General features: G+C 40.6%; 2 protein-coding genes across 4 annotated transcripts in view; one reads left to right on the forward strand and one right to left on the reverse strand.

Annotated features, from left to right (window-relative positions):
* The window catches only part of CMSS1 (cms1 ribosomal small subunit homolog), a 390,283-nt gene that overhangs the window by 14,021 nt on the left and 356,956 nt on the right, over positions 1-19,306 (forward strand). The window lies entirely within an intron of this gene.
* The window catches only part of LOC133050222 (filamin A-interacting protein 1-like), a 119,669-nt gene that overhangs the window by 2,519 nt on the left and 97,844 nt on the right, over positions 1-19,306 (reverse strand). Inside the window, exon 4 of one of the 2 annotated variants that reach the window (XM_061134419.1) lies at positions 8,281-8,456. In XM_061134419.1, coding sequence (XP_060990402.1) covers positions 8,324-8,456 — 133 coding nt within the window. In that variant the 3' untranslated portion in view covers positions 8,281-8,323. Of the gene's footprint in view, positions 1-1,670; positions 8,457-19,306 lie in introns of those variants that run through there. The other variant, XM_061134418.1, reaches the window with a different exon arrangement.

Here is a 19,306-nt window from a genome sequence, read left to right on the forward strand (position 1 = left end):
TTTTTTTTGCACTTAACTTTGTCGTGCTTCACAGATAGTACATTTTTTTAAACAATTGAAGGTTTGCATTGACCCTGTGTTGGTTAGCCTTTTTTTGGCAATAAATTATTTTTTACTTAAGGTATGTACTCTTTTTATATGTAATGCTATTGCACACTATAGAGTACAGAATAGTGAAATGTAACTTTTATACACACTGGGAAACCAAAAAATTCATGTGACTGTCTTTATTGTGATACTCATTTTATTGTGGTGGTCTGAAACTCAACTGAAAAATCTCCAAGGTATGCCTGTGCTAGAATCCTGAGTCGTACTGGAGCCCAACATGGGACCTGGCACTTGGTAGATGTTTAGTAGATATTAGCTGAATGAGTGAATGCGTGCTACAGGACTTCTGGTGATAATGCACACAAGTAGACATACAATTTCTCATCCAGTCTAGACACTTTTGAGAGTGGAAAGCCATGCTCTTAGAATTTTGCTGGGACTGTCTACTTGAGATGTCTGGTTACCCTGTTGGCATCATCGTCGGGGATTGGAGTCATGGCCCAGGACAAGGCAACCGAGAGTTGGCTCTGCTGAAGTGGGTGCTGCACAGTCTGCCTCAGGCAACAGAACCTAGGAATCCTCTCGTGATTTCTGATGTTTCATTTCACTTATTTCCTTCTGCTCTGCTTTATTCCTTGCCTACCTTAAGAAATTATTGACTTGCATGCTATAGTCCCTGGGGTTGCAGAGTGGGATACGACTCAGTGATTAAACAACCATACGTAATCCTACATAACACATAATTACTGTAATACATACAGTAAACAGTACATGCAGCAGAATCATGGCTCCAGAACATTAGTGCCAAAGTGACCGGGTGCAGTTGACCAAACCGGCCCTTTCTCAGTGTGAAGCTGAATGTTACTCACATTACAGTTTTTGTGACTTAGGGAGCAGAGCAAAGAATTCCTGCTGTTGGAAGCAGTCAGTCATTAACTTCCTGAAGAGAACACTGATTGTTTTCCCTTTTTATTCCAATAATATGCTCACTAAATTATCAAGTCAAGAGTCCAGTGGACAGCTGGGTTTATGAGTCTACAGCTCCAGGGTTGCATCTGGAGACATGCATTTAGGAATGACTGGCACATATATAACTTACTTTTAAAGAGAATATTTTTAGCAAACTGCAGGACTCTTCGCTTCCACTTCTTTTGAGGAGTGTTTTTCATATGCTTCCCTGGCTTATTCTAAACCTTTGATGCCATCTTACTCATCATCTAACTAGAAAACTGAAGTATGAAGACATTTCTGTGTACGGTGCAGGGAGATCGCAGGTAACAATACTGATTTGCACTTGTTGAGTGGTGACTCTTTGCCAGATACTGTTTTGATTGCATTCCACGTACTGGCTCATTTAATCTTCACAGATTATTCTATGACCATGATATATAGGTACTATTATCTCCTTTTTTTTTAAGGAGGAAATTGAGGCCCTAAGTAGTTAAGTGATTTGCCCAGTGTTATTCAGTTGGTAAGTGGAGAGGCAGAGATTCATAGACAGGCAGTCAGGAAGCCAGTCTGTGCACTTAAATTTCTCAAAGTTATTTAATTATCAATGGTAATTTCATCTCCAAAATAATAGTTTAAAAAACCTTTTGTTTATATATGTCATTGTTGTCAAATTATCTGTTAACTCTTAGTCTTGCAAAGTGTACTGTTCTAAAGAACACTGACTACTCTGAGATGCAAATAATCTGGTTGCACCATTGGACTTTTCAGAACAGTCTCTTCCCAGATACTCATACTTGGCCCTAGAACACAAGGCTCATATACCTGGCTGTCTTCTTGAAGTCTTTACTTATTTGACGAAAATGTTAAATGTAAATGAGGCCCATCTCCTGAAGTTTTCCCCAAAGCTGCTTTTTCTCCAGACTTCCCTATCTCAATAAATTCAGTCACCAATTAACCAATTTCACAAAGGCCTAGGAATATTCTGATTTATTCATTTACTTTTTTCACCCGTTACATCTGATCTATCTAGTCTTGTCTCTGTCTCCAAAACACATCCTGAATTTATTTTTCCTTTTATTATTATTTTTTTGCTTGTTTGTTTACATCATCTGAATATGTGCTGTCATCCTCACTTGCCTAAACCTCTGCAGTAAACTAACAGGGCTCCCAACCTCCATCTTGTACCTCTGTTCTTCACTCAGCAGCTGCAGTGATCAATCACATCACATTCCTGCTTAAACCTGTCAGTGGCTTCCCCCCTGGATTGCTTACCGTGGTTGCTATCTGCTGGAACCTACTTACTCTCCTCTAGGTTATTCTGTACCAGCCACACCAGCCTTCATACTGTGCCGCAACTGACCAAGCTCATTCTGTCTTATCCATTTGCAGTAGCTATTACTCTTCCTTTCTGGGCTGTCCTGAATTTTGAATGGTTGGCCTTTTCTTGACATTAAGAGCTAAGTTCAAACATACTAAATAGGAAGCCCTTCCTGATCAGTCAGTCTAGAGTAGCTATCCACTTACATTATCATGTTATAGTAATTCTCATCAGAGCATTGGTCACCAACTATTATTTTCCTTATTAAATTATTGCAGTCTCCCCACACTAGTACATAAGCACCATGTGAGCAGAGATTTGTTTATCTTGTTCTTTGCTGTATCCTCAGGGCCTGTAGTAGTATCTGGGTACTTAGAAGACACTCATTAAGAATTTGTTCATTAAGAAATTGACTGTTAGTATTTCCCAGCCACATCTTGGAGACTTTAACATAGGATTTCCACATCTAAAGAAACTTGGTCCACTGGAAGGGTTGTCAACATCTTGCTCAGGCTTTTGTTAAACTTGGCAGATGTTGTTTTTCTCTTTCTGAAAACATATTAGAAGTTGGTGTTTTACAACTGTGTCTACTACCGTTTCATTCTAACCACATTTGGGTTTAGTTTTTAACTTATGTTTTGAAATTCTGTATTTGAAAGGACAAAAGACTTCTGCTTTGTAAATGAGCTGATAATTCCCACTGGTGATGGCTTTTATCACCTAAAATCTTTGTGATTGTTCATTTTGTTTGAAATTACTGAAGTAAGCATTATAAATATTTTTGTTGTAATATTACTTTATCCTTAAAAAAATCACATTGCCTTATGCTAAGTTCCTTCTGGAAATGGTGAAGTTGGGGCACACCTTGGATTTTTTAAGCATAAGTAGCTTCAGTTTTTGTGGGGTTTTTTTGCTTTTCTAACACCAAAGTGAGGCCTTACAGCATTAATTTTACCTAGAGGCATCCATGCATGGTAGATATTATAAAGCATTGCCTCTGCATGTAAAATTCAGACTTGGAATATTTACAGTTGATGTTGATAACATACATCACAGGATCAACATCAGAGCATGTTGTTTTCAAAATCATTTATTGAGCCCTCATACTTGGCCCTCTTTTAGAAATTGCAATGGAGTTAGAGGAAAAAACATAATCTGTTTACCTTATGAGAGTTACACATTGATATGGTTCAATCAAAATGCAAGTAATATTATTTTAAGACAGATGTTTAAGGGCAGAAAACAGGGGTAGGATAAATTATAAAAAGAAAGAGGAGAGAGCATACAACATTTTTGTTCTGTACTTGAAGATTGTAACAAATTGACCAAGTTTTACTTGTGGTGATGGTGGTGGAGTCGCTCAGTCGTATCCTACTCTTTGCGACCCCATGGACTGTAGCCCACCAGGCTCCTCCGTCCATGGGATTTTCCAGGCAAGAGTACTGGAGTGGGCTGCCATTTCCTTCTCCAGGGGATCTTCCTGGCCCAAGGATCGAACCCGGGTCTCCTTAATGGTAGACAGACGCTTTACCGTCTGAGCCACCAGGGAAGTCCATAAGTTTTACTTCACTGTACACAATTTCTGTGATTCTTGTAAATGATTGAACAAGTGGTATGCATATGTATGCATGCATGCTCAGTCATGTCTGACTCTTTGAGACCCCTGAACTGTAGCCCGCCAGGCTCCTCTGTCCATGGAATTTTCCAGGCAAGAATACTGGAGTGGTTTGCCATTCCCTTCTCCAGGGGATCTTCCCAACCCAGGATTGAACCCATGTCTCTTGCATCTCCTGAATTAGCAGGCCAATTCTTTACCACTGCTCCACCTGGGAATCCCTCAAGAAGTGGTTCTTGACAACAATTATGAATATTTAAAGGTGCAGATTTACACATCTTTCTCTAAAAAACATGTATAGTAGTTCTGCTGTCTTAGAAAATACCAGGTATTTGGAAGGCCTAGAAATAGTTTGCTTCCCCACTCAGATTCAGCAGTTGCACATTACATTATTTTGTGACATAAATCCTTTGACCTGTTCTTATCTGATGTTCTTTAGTTGAACACTTTAGTGCAAATGTGGAAGTATACATTTTACAAAAGATATCACAAGCAAGCTTGAAATAGTTTTTTCATTTTCATCAGCCTTTATGGAATTTTTAGTCACATTCTTAAATTGCTAGCATTGCTTTTAACAATTAGTTGATAAAGCGTTTCTTAAGTTGTTAAGTTCCTTTTTAGTCTAGATCACACTGGAACAGCAGTAAGGAAACTCTATTTGTAAAAGGCCAGGTAGTAAGTGTTTTAGGCTGTGTTGGCCAGTGTCACAGCCACTCAACTTTTATGCTATCGTGGCGGAAAAGTGATCATATAATCAATATGTAAATAAATGAACGTGGCTGTGTTCCAATAGAATGTCATCTATACACAATGAAATCTGAATTTCATGTAATTTTCACATCTCACAAAATATTCTTCTTTTGATATTTTTTCCTATTTAAAAATATAAAAACTATTCTTAACTTGCAGAACATACAGAAAGACAGTGGGCTGAATTTGGCCTGTGCGCTGCAGATCCCTGCCTCTGACTCAGTGTCAGACCCCCAGTGTTATGACACATATCATTTGAAACAGGTCCCAAAGAAAATTCCAGCATCACATCAGTTACTCCATTACTTAGCCCATAATTGCCAGTCATGTATTAGATCAATCACTTTGCTGTTAAAATCAGACACTTGATTCTAAAAAGTTATAAGGAGATCAGTTCAGAAATCATTGAAGTTAAATAAATGAAGAGCTGAGGAAAGACTCCAGCATACAAATATCAGGTTATTAAACTTTTTTTCACAATTTGAATGTATCTTTGTTCACTTGTATTTTTATCTGTTTTTAAAAATTTAACCTAATGAAAGCACTCTAAAATTATTAGGATAGCTTCTTTTCTTTTTATTTTTAGAAGAACCATATTTCTGCAGAAACAGGATTATGCTCAGGAGGCAGAATTCTTTATATTTTGGTTGTGTTACAGGTCAAACACCATTTGTTGAACTTACCCTGGTTGTAAGTTGTTCATGCATTTTCGCTGTATTACACATTGCTTTAAAATAAGAAGTATAGTTTTTGGCTGGTAATCCTTTTGTTAGAATAGATTTTGTTATTTTAAAGACCTGTCTAAATAGTATTTAGTTCAGTTCAGTCACTCAGTTGTGTCCAACTCTTTTCGACCCCATGGACTGCAGCCTGCCAGGCTACCCTGTCCATCACCAACTCCCGGAGCTTGCTCAAACTCATGTTCATCGAGTCAGTAATGCCATCCAACCATGTCGTCCTCTGTTGGCCCCGTCTCCTCCTGCCTTCAGTCTTCCGCAGTATCAGGATCTTTTCCAATGAATTAGTTCTTTGCATCACGTGGTCAAAGTATTGGAGCTTCAGTTTTGGCATCAGTCCTTCCAGTGAATATTCAGGACTGATTCCCTTTAGGATTGAATGGTTTGATCTCCTTGAAGTCCAAAGGACTCTCAAGAGTCTTTTCTAACACCACAGCTCGAAAGCATCAATTCTTTGGCACTCAGCCTTCGTTATGGTCCAACTCTCACATCCATACATGACTACTGGAAAAATCATAACTTTGACTATACAGACGTTTGTTGGCAAAGTAATGTCTCTGTTTTTAATTTGCTGCCTAGGTTTGTTATAGCTTTTCTTCTAGGGAGCAAGTGTCTTTTAATTTCATGGCTGCAGTAACTGTCCACAGTGATTTTGGAGTCCAAGAAAATAAAATCCATTTAAAGATGGATTTCTGCTGCTTGCGTGCTCATCCTCAAGGTAAAATATTCCCAGGGTGTTGTGTTTTTCTCTGACTACTGTTGGTGCTTGTTTTTCCTGTTTTGTTTCATGCTTCTTTCCAGTCTGTTTGGGTTCCACCCTACGAGGTTCAGTGTTTCCTCTTTGTATTAGCATAATTATCAGTGTTGAATGTTATGCAGCATAACCGCTTTTCCTGACCCTGTCATGTACCATTGCCATCTCTTAGCACATTTTCTCACTTAATTCTTGACTAAATGGCTTTTCTGTCCCTCAATCACTCATTCTCTCTTTGCTAAATATTACCTGCTAATATCAGGCACAGTCATAAGCACCCTCCACTTTTTCCCACTTCACCATCTCCCTATTACTGCCCTGTACTTCCTTCTGAACTGTCTCATATTGTTGTCATGTCAGAGGGTTATCAGCTTTTGTAGTTCATTCCTTCCATTGTTCTCTTACTGCTTTCCTTTAACTTAGACTTTTCCACTTGGTGTTTTTAATCCAATTAACCCCCCTACCCTCCCCTTATGCCACTTGCCTGCTGCCTGCTGCACGTCCTCCCTCTTTTTAACTTGCATAGTTCAGTGCTGCCCAGGCTTTCAGCTCCTTTTCCTCTTCCCTGAAACTGAAGCGGGCCCCAGGGGCATTTGTATACTGACATCAGTGCGCCGGAGCGGGCTTGGCTGGATGAGTGTGGAAATGGCCATTCCTTTGCTCCTGCTCGGCTGACTGCATCCCAGGACAGTGAGCTGAAGCACTGTCCTTAACCAGGAGGATTTCTTCCAGGATCATGCCTCCAGTTCTTGGTGCCAAAGTACAGAAAACCTTGGGTCATGCTCTTCTAGAATTTATTTATTTATTTTTTGACTGAAGCTTTGTGAGATATCTGTGTCCCATGTCAAAAATACCTTATTTGTCTTAAAACATCATTGTGTCACTCTGCCCACACTAAATTACAGACACACCTTTCTCTAGACTCAGTGAGTTTTTAGTGGGAAGAAAATAACTAGTTTACTGCCAGGAACCTGAGCTCTGCCTCATAGATGATTGGTTGAATTCAGTATTCTGTAGTTGGATGTAGTCATGGATGAGCAGAAGTTGAAGGAACCAGGGGAATTATTTAGCTTTTCTGTTTTTACATTCTGGGAACTCAGGGCCTAGTTAAATGAATGCCAAGCTCTGTCAAATGAGTGAAAACTTTGAATTGGAACTTGAGTCTCCTGATCACAAGCTTTTGTTGGATCAAGTGATTTTTCTATAGTGTTGATTCAGATGTAATTTAAAAATGCCATATGAGATGATAAATTTTTTTTTAAAACATCTAAGACAGTGATTCATATCTCCCTAAAAGATCGCAGAATTAGTGACCTTTGACTCTCAGATGTCCTGATTACTATAGAAAGTAGAGATGTCAATCTAAAATGGTTTGCTTTACAAGCCTAGCAGTGAGATTCCATGGCCTGGTATATACAGGGGGACAACTTACTAGGAAAAGAAGGACAGAAGACTAAGTGCCGGCAGCCAAGTATACACACTACCCCAGCAGTTACCAGGCAGGCCACAAAAAGGGCGTGTTTGGCTGTTACTCATTTTTGTTGTTTCTTTTCTTCTTGTAACTAAGAAGAACCACTTTTTTTTTTCTCCTCCTGGGTCAAAAGAAGTCATATTTTTAGACCTTAAAGTATGATTTAATCAGCTTGCCATTTTGATGAAGATAATCTGACTTTCTTGAAGCAGAGTAGGAATTCTTGCTACCACATATTCTTAGCAAAGTTCTGTGGAATGAAGAATTACTTCTGGGTTCGCCAGAAAATTTTCAAACTATTCCAACACATCCAGTCCTGTTTTGGGCTAATGTCCAGCTTTGGGTTGCATTATAAGAAGGCTGACAAGTTGGGAGGACTTGGGGTGTGTGTCTGGGTCTGTGATTTTATGTATATGTGTATGCATATGCACACAGAGGTACAAGAATTGTAGTTGTGCTGCTCCTTCAGGAAGGTATTCACCTGGCCCAGCAACCTGTGAATGAACCACGTCTGTCTGCTGCTTCGCCATTTCCTGGAGAGGTGGCCCTTCATCTTTGTCCTTCCATGCTAATAACTCCAGCTTCCCAGATATTTCTGTCATGAATGTATCCAGGCACTGCATTGGCATAACTTACCTTTTCCCTCCCAAGTGGAGGAAAGTGTTAGAGGTGACAGTCCTTATGATGTGTAGCTTCCCACAGCCAGTCTTATCCATAGGTCCTGGGGGAGCTTTAGGGGAAGGCTTAGTGATGCCTGTAGATTTTGGTTTAGGGATCCGTGTTGGAATTCTCTGCTTGCATACCTCCTTGATCTTGAATTAAACAGAAAAAAAGAAGGTAGTTAATAGTACAGTTGGTAGAGAAGCAGACATTGTTCAGGACATAGAGTCAGATTGGAGATTCTGGCTTTTTTGAAAACACTAGGTTCTAGGGACATATCAGATTAAGGATTGTCATGTTGAAGAAAAAAAATTCAGTTAAACAGTTCATCAACATGAGTTAAGTGTGTGCTGTGTTCAAGACCCTCAAGTGTAGATAATGTTAGATACAGAGATAAATAGGTTATGTTTCTTGCTTTTTAGCAATCATGGTATAGTGGGAGATAAACAAGAGAAGTGTCCCAAATTCATCTCAGAGTTTAATGAGATTGCCAGAGAAAGGTGAATTTCAACTGAGGGATCTAAGAGTGCTTCATTGAGAAAGTAACATTTGTCTTGGGCCTCCAAAGACTAGGGGCTTCCCTGGTGGCTCAGAGGGTAAAGCGTCTGCCTCCAATGCTGGAGACCTGGGTTCGATCCCTGGGTCGGGAACATTCCCTGGAGAAGGAAGTGGCAACCCACGGCAGTACTCTTGCCTGGAAAATTCCATGGACAGAGGAGCCTGGTAGGCTAACAGTCCATGGGGTTGCAAAAAGTCGGACATGACTGAGCAACTTCACTCACTCCAAAGACTAGTAGGATTGTTAACAGCAGAATGGGAGAGCATTCCAGAGTAAAGGAATACTTTTTTGACAATGTTCCTGAGGTAGGAAATTGGATACAGTTGAGAAGTGGAATGACTTTAAATTAGATTGTGTTTGAGAAACAGAATGGGGATGTAGACTAGGGCTAGATAGGGAAAATTGTACCTGATTCTATAGACTCTGTGTGTGTTGGGGGGGGGGGGCGGGGGTGATGGTGGTAGGGGAATAGTAAGGACTTAGGTTGAGGGAAGACATATTGTGGAGGTACAATTGAATTAATATTTATCCACAGCATATGAAGGTTGAGAGAGGAGTCACAGGTTGAATGATCTTGACTGGGAAAGAAGTAGGTTGTGGAGTGTGAAAGAGTTAAAGACTTGACTTAGTTCATATTTGCTTAGAAATATACTCTTATTTATTTAGGAAAAATATTCTTGATTAAGAATACGTGTTGGTAAAGAAATGGGAGAAAGGTCTCAGGTAACTGTAGTTCTCCCATTATAACCCACAATGATGACGATGATGAAGACAACTTCCCTCATTTTGTTGCATTGTTCTTCCCTTGCTGTGACCTCAAAAATAGAAATCTTTTAAAAATGCATTGTATTTTTCATCATAGATTTCAAATAGTGTTCTTATGGAAACCCTCTTTGTGTTGTTTTTTATTCTATAGAAATCTGTTTACACATGTACTGATAAAAGTACAGTAAAGTCCCATGGTCTCTTTATGTAAACATTCACATTTTAAATGTCACCTAACTATTAATAGCAACCACATTTAGGTTTTCAAATAAATACTACACAGACTTGGCTAGAAAATGTGAATCCTTCAATAAAGTATAAACTATATGAGGACTATGCTTTCTTTTGGTACAGCCTTCTCTATGCCTAGGCACGAGGAGAGTTGTTAGGCTTTGGTGTTCGTACTGACATTTTTAAATACTTAATCCTAAGCATGGCAACCCACTCAATATCTTGCCTGCAGAATCGCCATGGACAGAGGAGCCTGGTGGGCTACCGGCCATGGGGTCGCAAAGAGTGGGACACGACCGGGAGACTAAGCGCAGCGCCCAAGCACAGCGCCTGAAATAGTGATGCTCTGATACCAGTCTCCTGCCGGGAAATAATCACAGATGCAGGCGAGGCTCTTTGTTTTAGCATTATTTGTAACAATGAAAAACGGACATAGTTTAAGGCTGTAAAAATCAGTATAGAGTAAATGAATTACACTGTAATCATATGAAAATATTATGCTGTCTTTAAATAATGATGCTTTTGAAGATATAGGAAAATGTTTACTGGAAATGTTAAAAGCAGGCTTTAAAACTCTATACATGCTTTAACTGTGTATATTTGAAGAGAAAATACTGGGAGAAAATACACCAGTGGGGAGATCAAACCAGCCAATCCTAAAGGAAATCAACCTTGAATATTCATTGGGAGGACTGATGGCTGAAGCTGAAGCTCCAGTACTTTGGCCACCTGATGCGAAGAGCCAACTCATTGGAAAAGACAGTGATGCTGGGAAAGATTGAGGGCAGGAGGAGAAGGGGATGACAGAGGATGAGATGGTTGGATGGCATCACAGACTCAATGGACATTAGTCTCAGCAAACTCCAGGAGATAGGGAAGACAGGAAAGCCTGGCATGCTTCAGTCCCTGGGGTCACAAAGGGTGAGACACAACTAAGTGACTGAACAACAACAAATCAGTGGTTAACTCTGGTTAGTGGAGTTATAGTGTTTTTTATTTTTCTTATATCTTCTATACTCCCTACATTTTCTGTAATTAATAAGTATGTAATTTAAAAAGCACACTAAGTTATATTAAAGGATAAAAAAGGAAAGAAATACTTAAAGGGTCAGGACATTTCTGTGAATATCAACATATTGTGCAAACCATGAGTAAGTCAGCTGACCTTATAACCACAGCATTAATAATAGCCTCTACAAAATAGGTTTCAGTGATGTCCTTTTACTTTGTCAAGATTTAGATTGGTTGTCCTGTTTAGTGTACAAAAATCGGTGTTGGGATTCTACGTAAATTGTGGATTCTTGGGCCTTACCTCTGGGAACTGTAATTCATTTAAATGTCTATGAATGCACCCCGGAATCCACATTTTTAATAAACTCTCAAGGTGATTTATCTGATGCAGGGTGGTCAGCCTGATATACTTTGATAAACACTGCCATAGTTGAATCTCATTTAGATACAAGCTTTAAGGTTTCTTTCTACCTAGAACTCTCGTCTGCTTGGCTGTGGGAGGTTTCGTACTGTAGAAGGCCAGTGTTTCATGGCCCGGTGGTCCTAGATGCTCATCAGAACCACCTGGGGAGCTTTTAAACCACTGCAGATGCCCAGATCCCTTCTCAAAATCTCCCGACTCAGATTGTCTAGGAATGTGGAATGAGCACCACAGGTTATTCAGAACTGAAACCTGTCCAATAAACTAGTCGATATTGAAGACAGTATTGATGGGTCCTGTTTCTGGTGAGCTATACTGATACGTGTTTGTAAAGACAACATGACTTGGAATGGTCATTGGTAGGCTCAACTGCCTGGAAGTTATTGGGTCCCCATTGTTTGTATACCATTGATGCTGCAAGTTAATTTTGGTTTTCTTGGTAACTCTTGATCTCACTTCATAGTTTTTACCTTTAGATGGCAGCAGAGGCTAGTTGTATTATTAGGACAACTCTAAATTTCATTCCCAAATCTTAAAAAAAAAAAAAAAAAGCAGCAATTTTTTGTTTGTTTGTTTGTATGAGTTTTATACTTGGACATGTTTCAGTAAATGAGGTAGAGAGCTTTAAAATGTGTCATCTCTTGGATCATTTTTATAGAACACTATGTCAAATAGCTCCAAGAAAACTTTACCCAAATTTGGAGACCATATTGCAAGAGGAATCGATGCATATGGCTCTTTTAAGACCACACAGTGAATAAGAATTGGCGGTTTCTGGGTTTCATCAGAAAGCAGATGTCTTGGAGGAGATTAAGCAAGTTGGAAAGCTCATTGATAGAAGAAAAGTTTGTGGGTTTGTTTTTTTTTTTTTTTTTTTTTAAATTTTTAACTCAGTTTAACATGGAGATTGGGGTTTGGAATGGATTGCAAGTTTGAAAGATGCTGAGTTCAGAGAGGCAGAGGCCTCACTTATATTTAGGTAACAGTAGAAAGAAAAGGAGAATTCGTTAAGTTCTTAAAATTTTACCTTGTTTACCCTGTAGGTTCTTAAAAGAAACCGAGCTGTCTATATGATTGTGATTATAGCAAGTCATTAGATGGCAGTGAGCCTTAGTGACCAAAAGAAGTACTGAAAGGTGAAAATGTTTTATTCAAAATCTCAATTCTGCAATCCAATTTCTACTTGATCCTTGTTCTCTTTCACACTATCTTGGAGGGCAAACACCAGAACAAAATTAGTTTCCTTGTATGAGGAAACTATCAGATCCTAGTTTTACAGCTGGAGTCAGGATGTTTCCTTTCCTCTAAATGAAATTAATTTGTAAGTACTTTGAACTTTTTGGAGATGTATTGGCAACATATTGTGTAAGAAAGCTGTGTTCCCTCAGGAGTGTTCTTGACTCCAGGGACTGCAGGGCCCCTCATTACACCTTTAACTCTAGAGGTTGAAAGGCTCAGCACTTGCAGAGACCTTGAGTCGTTTTCATCTATGGTCACTGGGGTAGACAAGGGAGGGGAGGATTCAGGGCTGCCTGACTCACTTAGGGACCCGGCTCTGGAATGCTTGGTCAAGGCCCTGGTGTTATCAGAATGGCAGTGTTTTGTATTTTTGTTTTTATCTCTGTTTATGGGAAAGTACATAAGTAATGGTGATGGATATGGTGATGAAAAGAAGGAAATGCTAAATTGAGAAAAAATGTCTTTGGAATATTATTGCCTTATTTTGTCTTTTGTATTGTTTGGTAAATCATTGCTAACTTTTTTTTTTTTTTAAAGGAAACAACAGATAATGAATCTGGCAGATAGCCCAGAATTTCATATGCTGCTTTGGCTTTTTTCTCTTGATTTTCTCAGAACTTCCTCATTATACAATAAAACTTGATCACTAAAATTTTAGTTTTATATGGCAAACGGTCCTTCAAAAGGATACTCTAGTTTCATTAGCTCATTCCCACTAATGTCTTGTGAGAGAACATTTGGTTTTAAATAGAACTGCAGTGCTGTGACTTATATTTAAGAGTTGTCCAGTTTCTGAGGTGAAGGCTAGAGGAAATTGATGCCTTCATTTTATAATGTAACATGGTTTGTGGTTGTACCTAGTCACCTCCCAGTCTTTCTGTGGTAATTACACCATGGGTAGTACAAGAATAAGCATTGAAGTACAGTTTTCAAAAATCCTTCCTAACCTAGTTACTTCCATTTTTGTGTCCAGACACATAGCCTCCCATAACAGAATGTTAAAGTATACTAACCTTGAACTGTTTTATTTATCCCCTTTCTTTTTACTCATTTGTCAGGCTTTTCACCTCAGCTCTTTTTTCTTTTTCTTCTGTTTTGGTATCCACTCCCCTCTTTCTCATCCCCTCATATACACCCATGTAACTCTTAAAATCATTCTCCAGCTTGTATTTTACAACAGCCTTGGGTTAGTGACTAGAGCACTGGCTGTGGAGCCAGAGAGACCTGGGTGGGGCTCTTCTGGTCCTGCCACCACTGTCTGTGTGTTCTTGAACAAGCCTGTCAGCCTGTGGCCGACCTTAGCTTCCTCATCTTGTAACCCTTAGGGTTAGACGGCCTACTTGCAAGTTCCTTAGCGGGTAGAGATACTGTGTAGGAAAGTCCCTGGCGCATCCAAAGTGCCAGTTTTTACTAATGTCAGCATTATTATCTTTGCTTTTTTTCTTTTCTTTTTTATTTGTCTTTTTCTTTCTATCTGTTCTTAAGGTACTCATTTCTTGATCATAATGATAACTTGTCTTCTTTGGTTATTTTACATTTCTTGTTTTTTTGCTTTGTCTCTTGTTCTCCCATTTCTCCAATTAATTCTTGGAAACATATTGCTAAGCATAGCAGTTGCAGCAGCTGACCAGGCAGTGCCAGTTACTGGGCTGTGTTTCTAACCACCTCTGGCCCAGAAAACCTTCACACATCCTTTTCTGTCCTCATCCGACTTAGTCTAGTCATTGTCTTTCTTTTTTAGAGTTTATTTGAAAACATATTCTATCCTGTCTTTTTCTTTTAATTGTTCAAAAAATGAAGCCGTTATACCATCTATAAAGTCCTTTGACCCTGACATTCAGTGATTCTATGAAAACAACAAATGCAAGTCCACTGTGGCCCCCAGGTGTGTTGTTAGACCTGTGCACTTTTGCTCAGCACCTATTACCAGCAGTATTTAAGCCCTGGATAATGTAGTTCAGTGGTTCTTAACTTTCATAAACCCAAGAATGAGCCAGGCAGCTTGTTAAGATGCAGATTCCTTGCATTGGATTTCACAGGTCTGGGTATGTGGAAATCTGTGGAGGACTTGGTAATTCTGATAAATGTGATCAGTGACTGCATTTTGAGAAATATTAATATGAGAGTTTCAAAAAATAAATGACAGCTTATTCTTACTCTCAAGAGATTATAGGATTATAGTGTAAGAGGGGTGACAAAAGACTATAATGAGGCAAAATTAAGTGCTATAATAAAAGTATAAACAAATGTTTTGGAAACTCAGAGGAAAATTGAGAAAAATAAAGAATTTTCTGAAGGGATTGACACTTGAGGTAGGAGGAAGACTTCAGTAAAGGAACAAAGAAAGAAGAGCATTATTGTCCGAGGAAGAGCATGAGCAAAGGCATAGTGTGAGAAGGCCTGATGGTGTGTGAGGAGATGATCAGTGCAGTGTCCTGGGGAGGGCGCACATTCTGTCCAGAGTTTCAGAGGGAGAGGAGGTGACAGGTGGAGGCCTGACTGAAAGTTTGGATTTGGGCCACTCAGTAATTTAAGTGCCAAGCAAGTGCAGTTTTGAGGTGAGGGACTGGAGAATTGCCTTGGTCAGGACAGTGTTGTAGATAGATCACCAGCAACACAAGTGAAGGTTGGATTAGAGGTGTGGGATTAAATGCAATAGTTGAACTATTTTACAGTAGCATCTGTTCTGAAGTCTGATTTTGGGGAGTACTAGCACAAATAAAAGAGAGAGGGCAGAGGGAGAAATACCAGGGCAGAGTGGTCAGCTGGATCTAGAGGATGAGCAGAGAAGTGGAGAACGGGACTCAGATGTTGACCCTGGGTGACAGGGGAAGGTGGTGGACCACCGCCAGAAGTGAGACAAAGCAATCCAGAGAGTGATCCAAGAGGGACAGAGCCCAGGCTTGTGGGCACATGCCAGGTTTGAAGTGTAGTCCCATCTTCCATGTGCAGCTGTTTGGTAGGCATTGAAAACTTGGAGATGCTGCTTTGAGAATCTTCCTAGAAACACTGCTGATACCATTCAAGTGGTTGAGACAGCCCAGGGAGAAAATGTGACTCCTCTTCACTTGCCACTTTTTCCTTCTCCCACCGTGGGTACTTCTGTATACTTTTCCCAGAGTCTGAGAGGTGAGTTTTATGCCCACATTCCCTCTACAAGGCTGCTTGTCTTACTAATTGGTAAGAGTGTGACTAGTTCTGAGAGCAGCCCTCTAAGGAGATGTTTCTTTCCAGTCCTTGAACAATGCACAGTGATTGAGCCATTTTCCAAGCACTGATTGGCTCTCTGAGAGGAGGGAAACCCTGCCCCTCTCCTGTAGTTACCAGGCTGGCCCCTGGGCCATTATGTTTGGGCTGAACAGACAGATTACTTAAACTTGCAGTCTCTGAGGGGGTCTGCCACTCCTTAGCACAGGGGTGTTCAGTAATTACAGGATGGTCCCCCTGTAGCGCATTTCCTTCCTCATTGGCAGTCTGAGAACGCCTGGAATAGAGCCATAGTTGATAAGTTGGCCTAAGAAAATAGTACGAATTGTCCATTGTTCTCCCTAGTCCTCTCATTATGCTTCTTAGAAGTTAAAATCAGCAACTCTGGCAGCATTTTTTATATTTTCTAAAATTTTTGCAATATATATGCATTATTATAATCAGAATAAAGTTTTATATAAAAAATTGTGCTGCTTGTGTCTGTCACTGTGAGAGAGATCGTCCTTCTCAGAGTGATCCCTGCTACCCTGAAGGGACCCGTCACGTGTTTAAATGTTTGTCATGTAATGGACTCTTTAGGGGTCTGTTGCAGGTTTTCGTTAACTCCTCTTTCTATAAAATGATACTTCTCTGAGGCCTCAAAACTGAATGGTATCAGTGAATTTAAGCAAGAACACCATTAAAAGACAGAAAACAGAAAAGTAATAGCTCTTTTTTAAAGAATAAAGAGAAGGGGCAAAAAGCAGCCAACTGACTACATTGTGAAGGCTGGTAATTTGTTCTTGAGGAGTTGCTTGGAGGGGCTGCACTGAAGCAGGTCTTTATATGCACTTACTGTTTCCAGGGGCTTCCCTGGTGGCCCAGCTTCCCTGGTGGCTCAGATGGTAAAGCGTCTGCCTGCAATGCAGGAGATCCGGCTTCAATCCCTGAGTCTGGAAGATCCCCTGGAGAAGGAAATGGCAACCCGCTCCAGTATTCTTGCCTGGAAAAGCCCAGGGACAGAGGAGCCTGGCAGGATAGTCAATGGGGTTGCAAAAAGAGTCAGACACGACTTAGCAACTAAACAGCAATTGCTGTGAGAGATACTTGGAGATCAACTTGAAGATTTTTCTCTAAAATGACAATTTGTGATAACTCCCTAAGTTTACAGTTATTTAATTCTGAATTGGAAGCAGAATTTAGAGACTGACAAGGTTGAACCCTGGGCTTCCCATGTGGCTCAATGGGTAAAGAATCTGCCTACAGTGCAGGAGATGCTGGAGATGTGGGTTTGATTCCTGACTCAGGACGATCCTCTGGAGGACGGCATGGCTGCCCACTCCAGTATTCTTGCCTGGAGGATACCATGGACAGAGGAGCCTGGCATGCTGCAGTCCATGAGGTCTCAAAGAGTCGGACATGACTGAAGCGACCGAAAATGAACGCGTGCAAGGTTGAACCCTAACATTTCTCCCCCTGAGCTCAAGAAATTCACAATTCTTTTTTTGTAAAGTGATTTTGGGACCTTAAGTCTTTCCTTGTAAGTCATGATGCTGCTTGAGAAATGTAAACCCTAAATTAGGGTATGCCATCCCAGGAAGATTTTCTAGGGTTCTGCAAAAGCAGAAGTCTCACCGCCTCTGGGCTAAGCTGGTGGTGCTTGTCTTTTTGATGACTAGACCTTGATCCCTAGATTGCTTTCTCTGGAGGTTTTGGGTCACTGTCAGGACTGTCAGTGTGGCCACCTGCTTATAAACTTCGATGTGTGTGGTTGTGATGTTGCTTCTGTGGATCATTGTCACTCATTTCTGATGCTTTTCACTCCAGCCACGTCTGAGGAGATCAGGTACCTCTGTTCTTCACAGACTGATAGCCTATGCAAATTCATTCTTCACTCCTGGAGTTTGTGCCTTTGCTTACAGACACCTGTTTTAGGATAGAGTGGGCTTGGACTGCAGCTTTAGTGCTCCCTGACAACTTGTACCTCTCCTTGGTCTTGCTTTCTCCTATCTTCTATCCACAGCATCATCCCCAGTCAGTCTTCCCCATGCCTGCCCATTGGTGTGGGGCTTGGCTTTCACCTTCATTATCTCATAACAGTGGTCTGCAGATGGGAGGAGGTGAAAGAGGAGGCAGATTGCTGCTCTCATCTGTAGTGATCCTGGAAGGTTTCAGAAGGTCAGGCTTGAGCCAGAACTTTCGCTGTAGATCACTAGATTGGAGCAGAGAATTCTCTCCAGGTAGAGCAGCGGAGAGGAGGCAGGGTGTGTGTACACACAGACGTGTGTGTATGCAGGCGTGTTCCCAGTGTTATGGCTGAAGCGGCAGACTGTTAGGCAGAGCGCAGGCAGCTGATGTTAGGTGCCCTGTCTGTGTTCTGAGCAGGATTAGATATGATTTATTAAGCTTCCCCCTTGCGCTGAGACAGCTTCATCTCTAAAATTGTGATGATATCCACTTTACAGGGTTATTATGAAATAAAATAACAGTATATAAAGCATTAGTTTTCTCTGATCTCACTACCCAGAGAACTTCTTTGAGGACAGCGTGCCCCTAGCATGGTAGTCAAGGACCTTCAGGTTCTGACAGTACTGTGCCCTTTGCATCTTGTTGTTCAGTCGCTCAGTTGTGTTCGACTCTTTGTGACCACTCCCCAGCCGTGCCGACATCAGCCACACTGCATCACTCACTGTTCCTTGAATGCTGGTTTTCTGCTCTCCTGCCTGCCCCTGCACCTCTGCTCTGAGATCCTCCTAGAATCTCTATCCCAGTTTTCCTTCTCTCGCAGACAGCTACCTCTCCTCCAGTCAGATCATATCTGTGTCTGAAACCTGACCTGTGAGCCCTGTCCAGGGTAATCTCCTCCTCCTCCAAAGGCCTGTAGAACTTGCTCTCTATAGGATTCCTTTTCTGTGGTGTGCTCTTAAGTACCTTTTAAGGTAGTTCTCAACTCTTGCCTTAGATTCTAAGTCTCATCACCTGCATAGCTGTCTTGCACAGCAATGAGTAAATATTAGGTGTTTCATAAATGTCTGTGGGTTCATTCTGTAAGTGATTTGTTGAGGAATGAATGGTGCTTGTATCCTCATAGAAGACATAGAATCACTTGTGATTATAAGCTAATACAAATGGGACTGAAACTCCTCAGAGGAGACTTTAGAAAGTTCTAAACAGTAAAGGATTATTTCCTAAGTTCTTAGGAAATAACCTAAGGGTTATTTCCTGCTGAAACCCACCTTTCCCCCATTTTGCCAACCAAAGCAAAGTTGGTTGGTTGTCTAGTGTTCTGTTTCTTCCAAAGGCATGTGAAGAATGGAAAGCTCATCTGAAAATGCTGATTTGTAGTATGGTATCTTTGAAACAGACAAAGGTAAAAGGTATTAATACAAATAAAAATGTTCAAATATGCATGTGCTCCAGGCCTATCTATCAAATTAGTAGAAGCAAGCCTTTTGCAATGAAACTCCTCAGCGCAGATTTTTAAAGTTGCTTTGAGGCTTGTTTTAGTCTGGTTCAAGATTCTTATCTCTGTATTCCAGACGTAGGAAGCTCTTGGAGGACAGTGAATCTTTCTCCTTAGTACCCGCCCC

The sequence above is a fragment of the Dama dama genome, chromosome 31 (genome assembly GCF_033118175.1).
Source record: "Dama dama isolate Ldn47 chromosome 31, ASM3311817v1, whole genome shotgun sequence".
NCBI classification, from domain to species: Eukaryota; Metazoa; Chordata; class Mammalia; order Artiodactyla; family Cervidae; genus Dama; species Dama dama.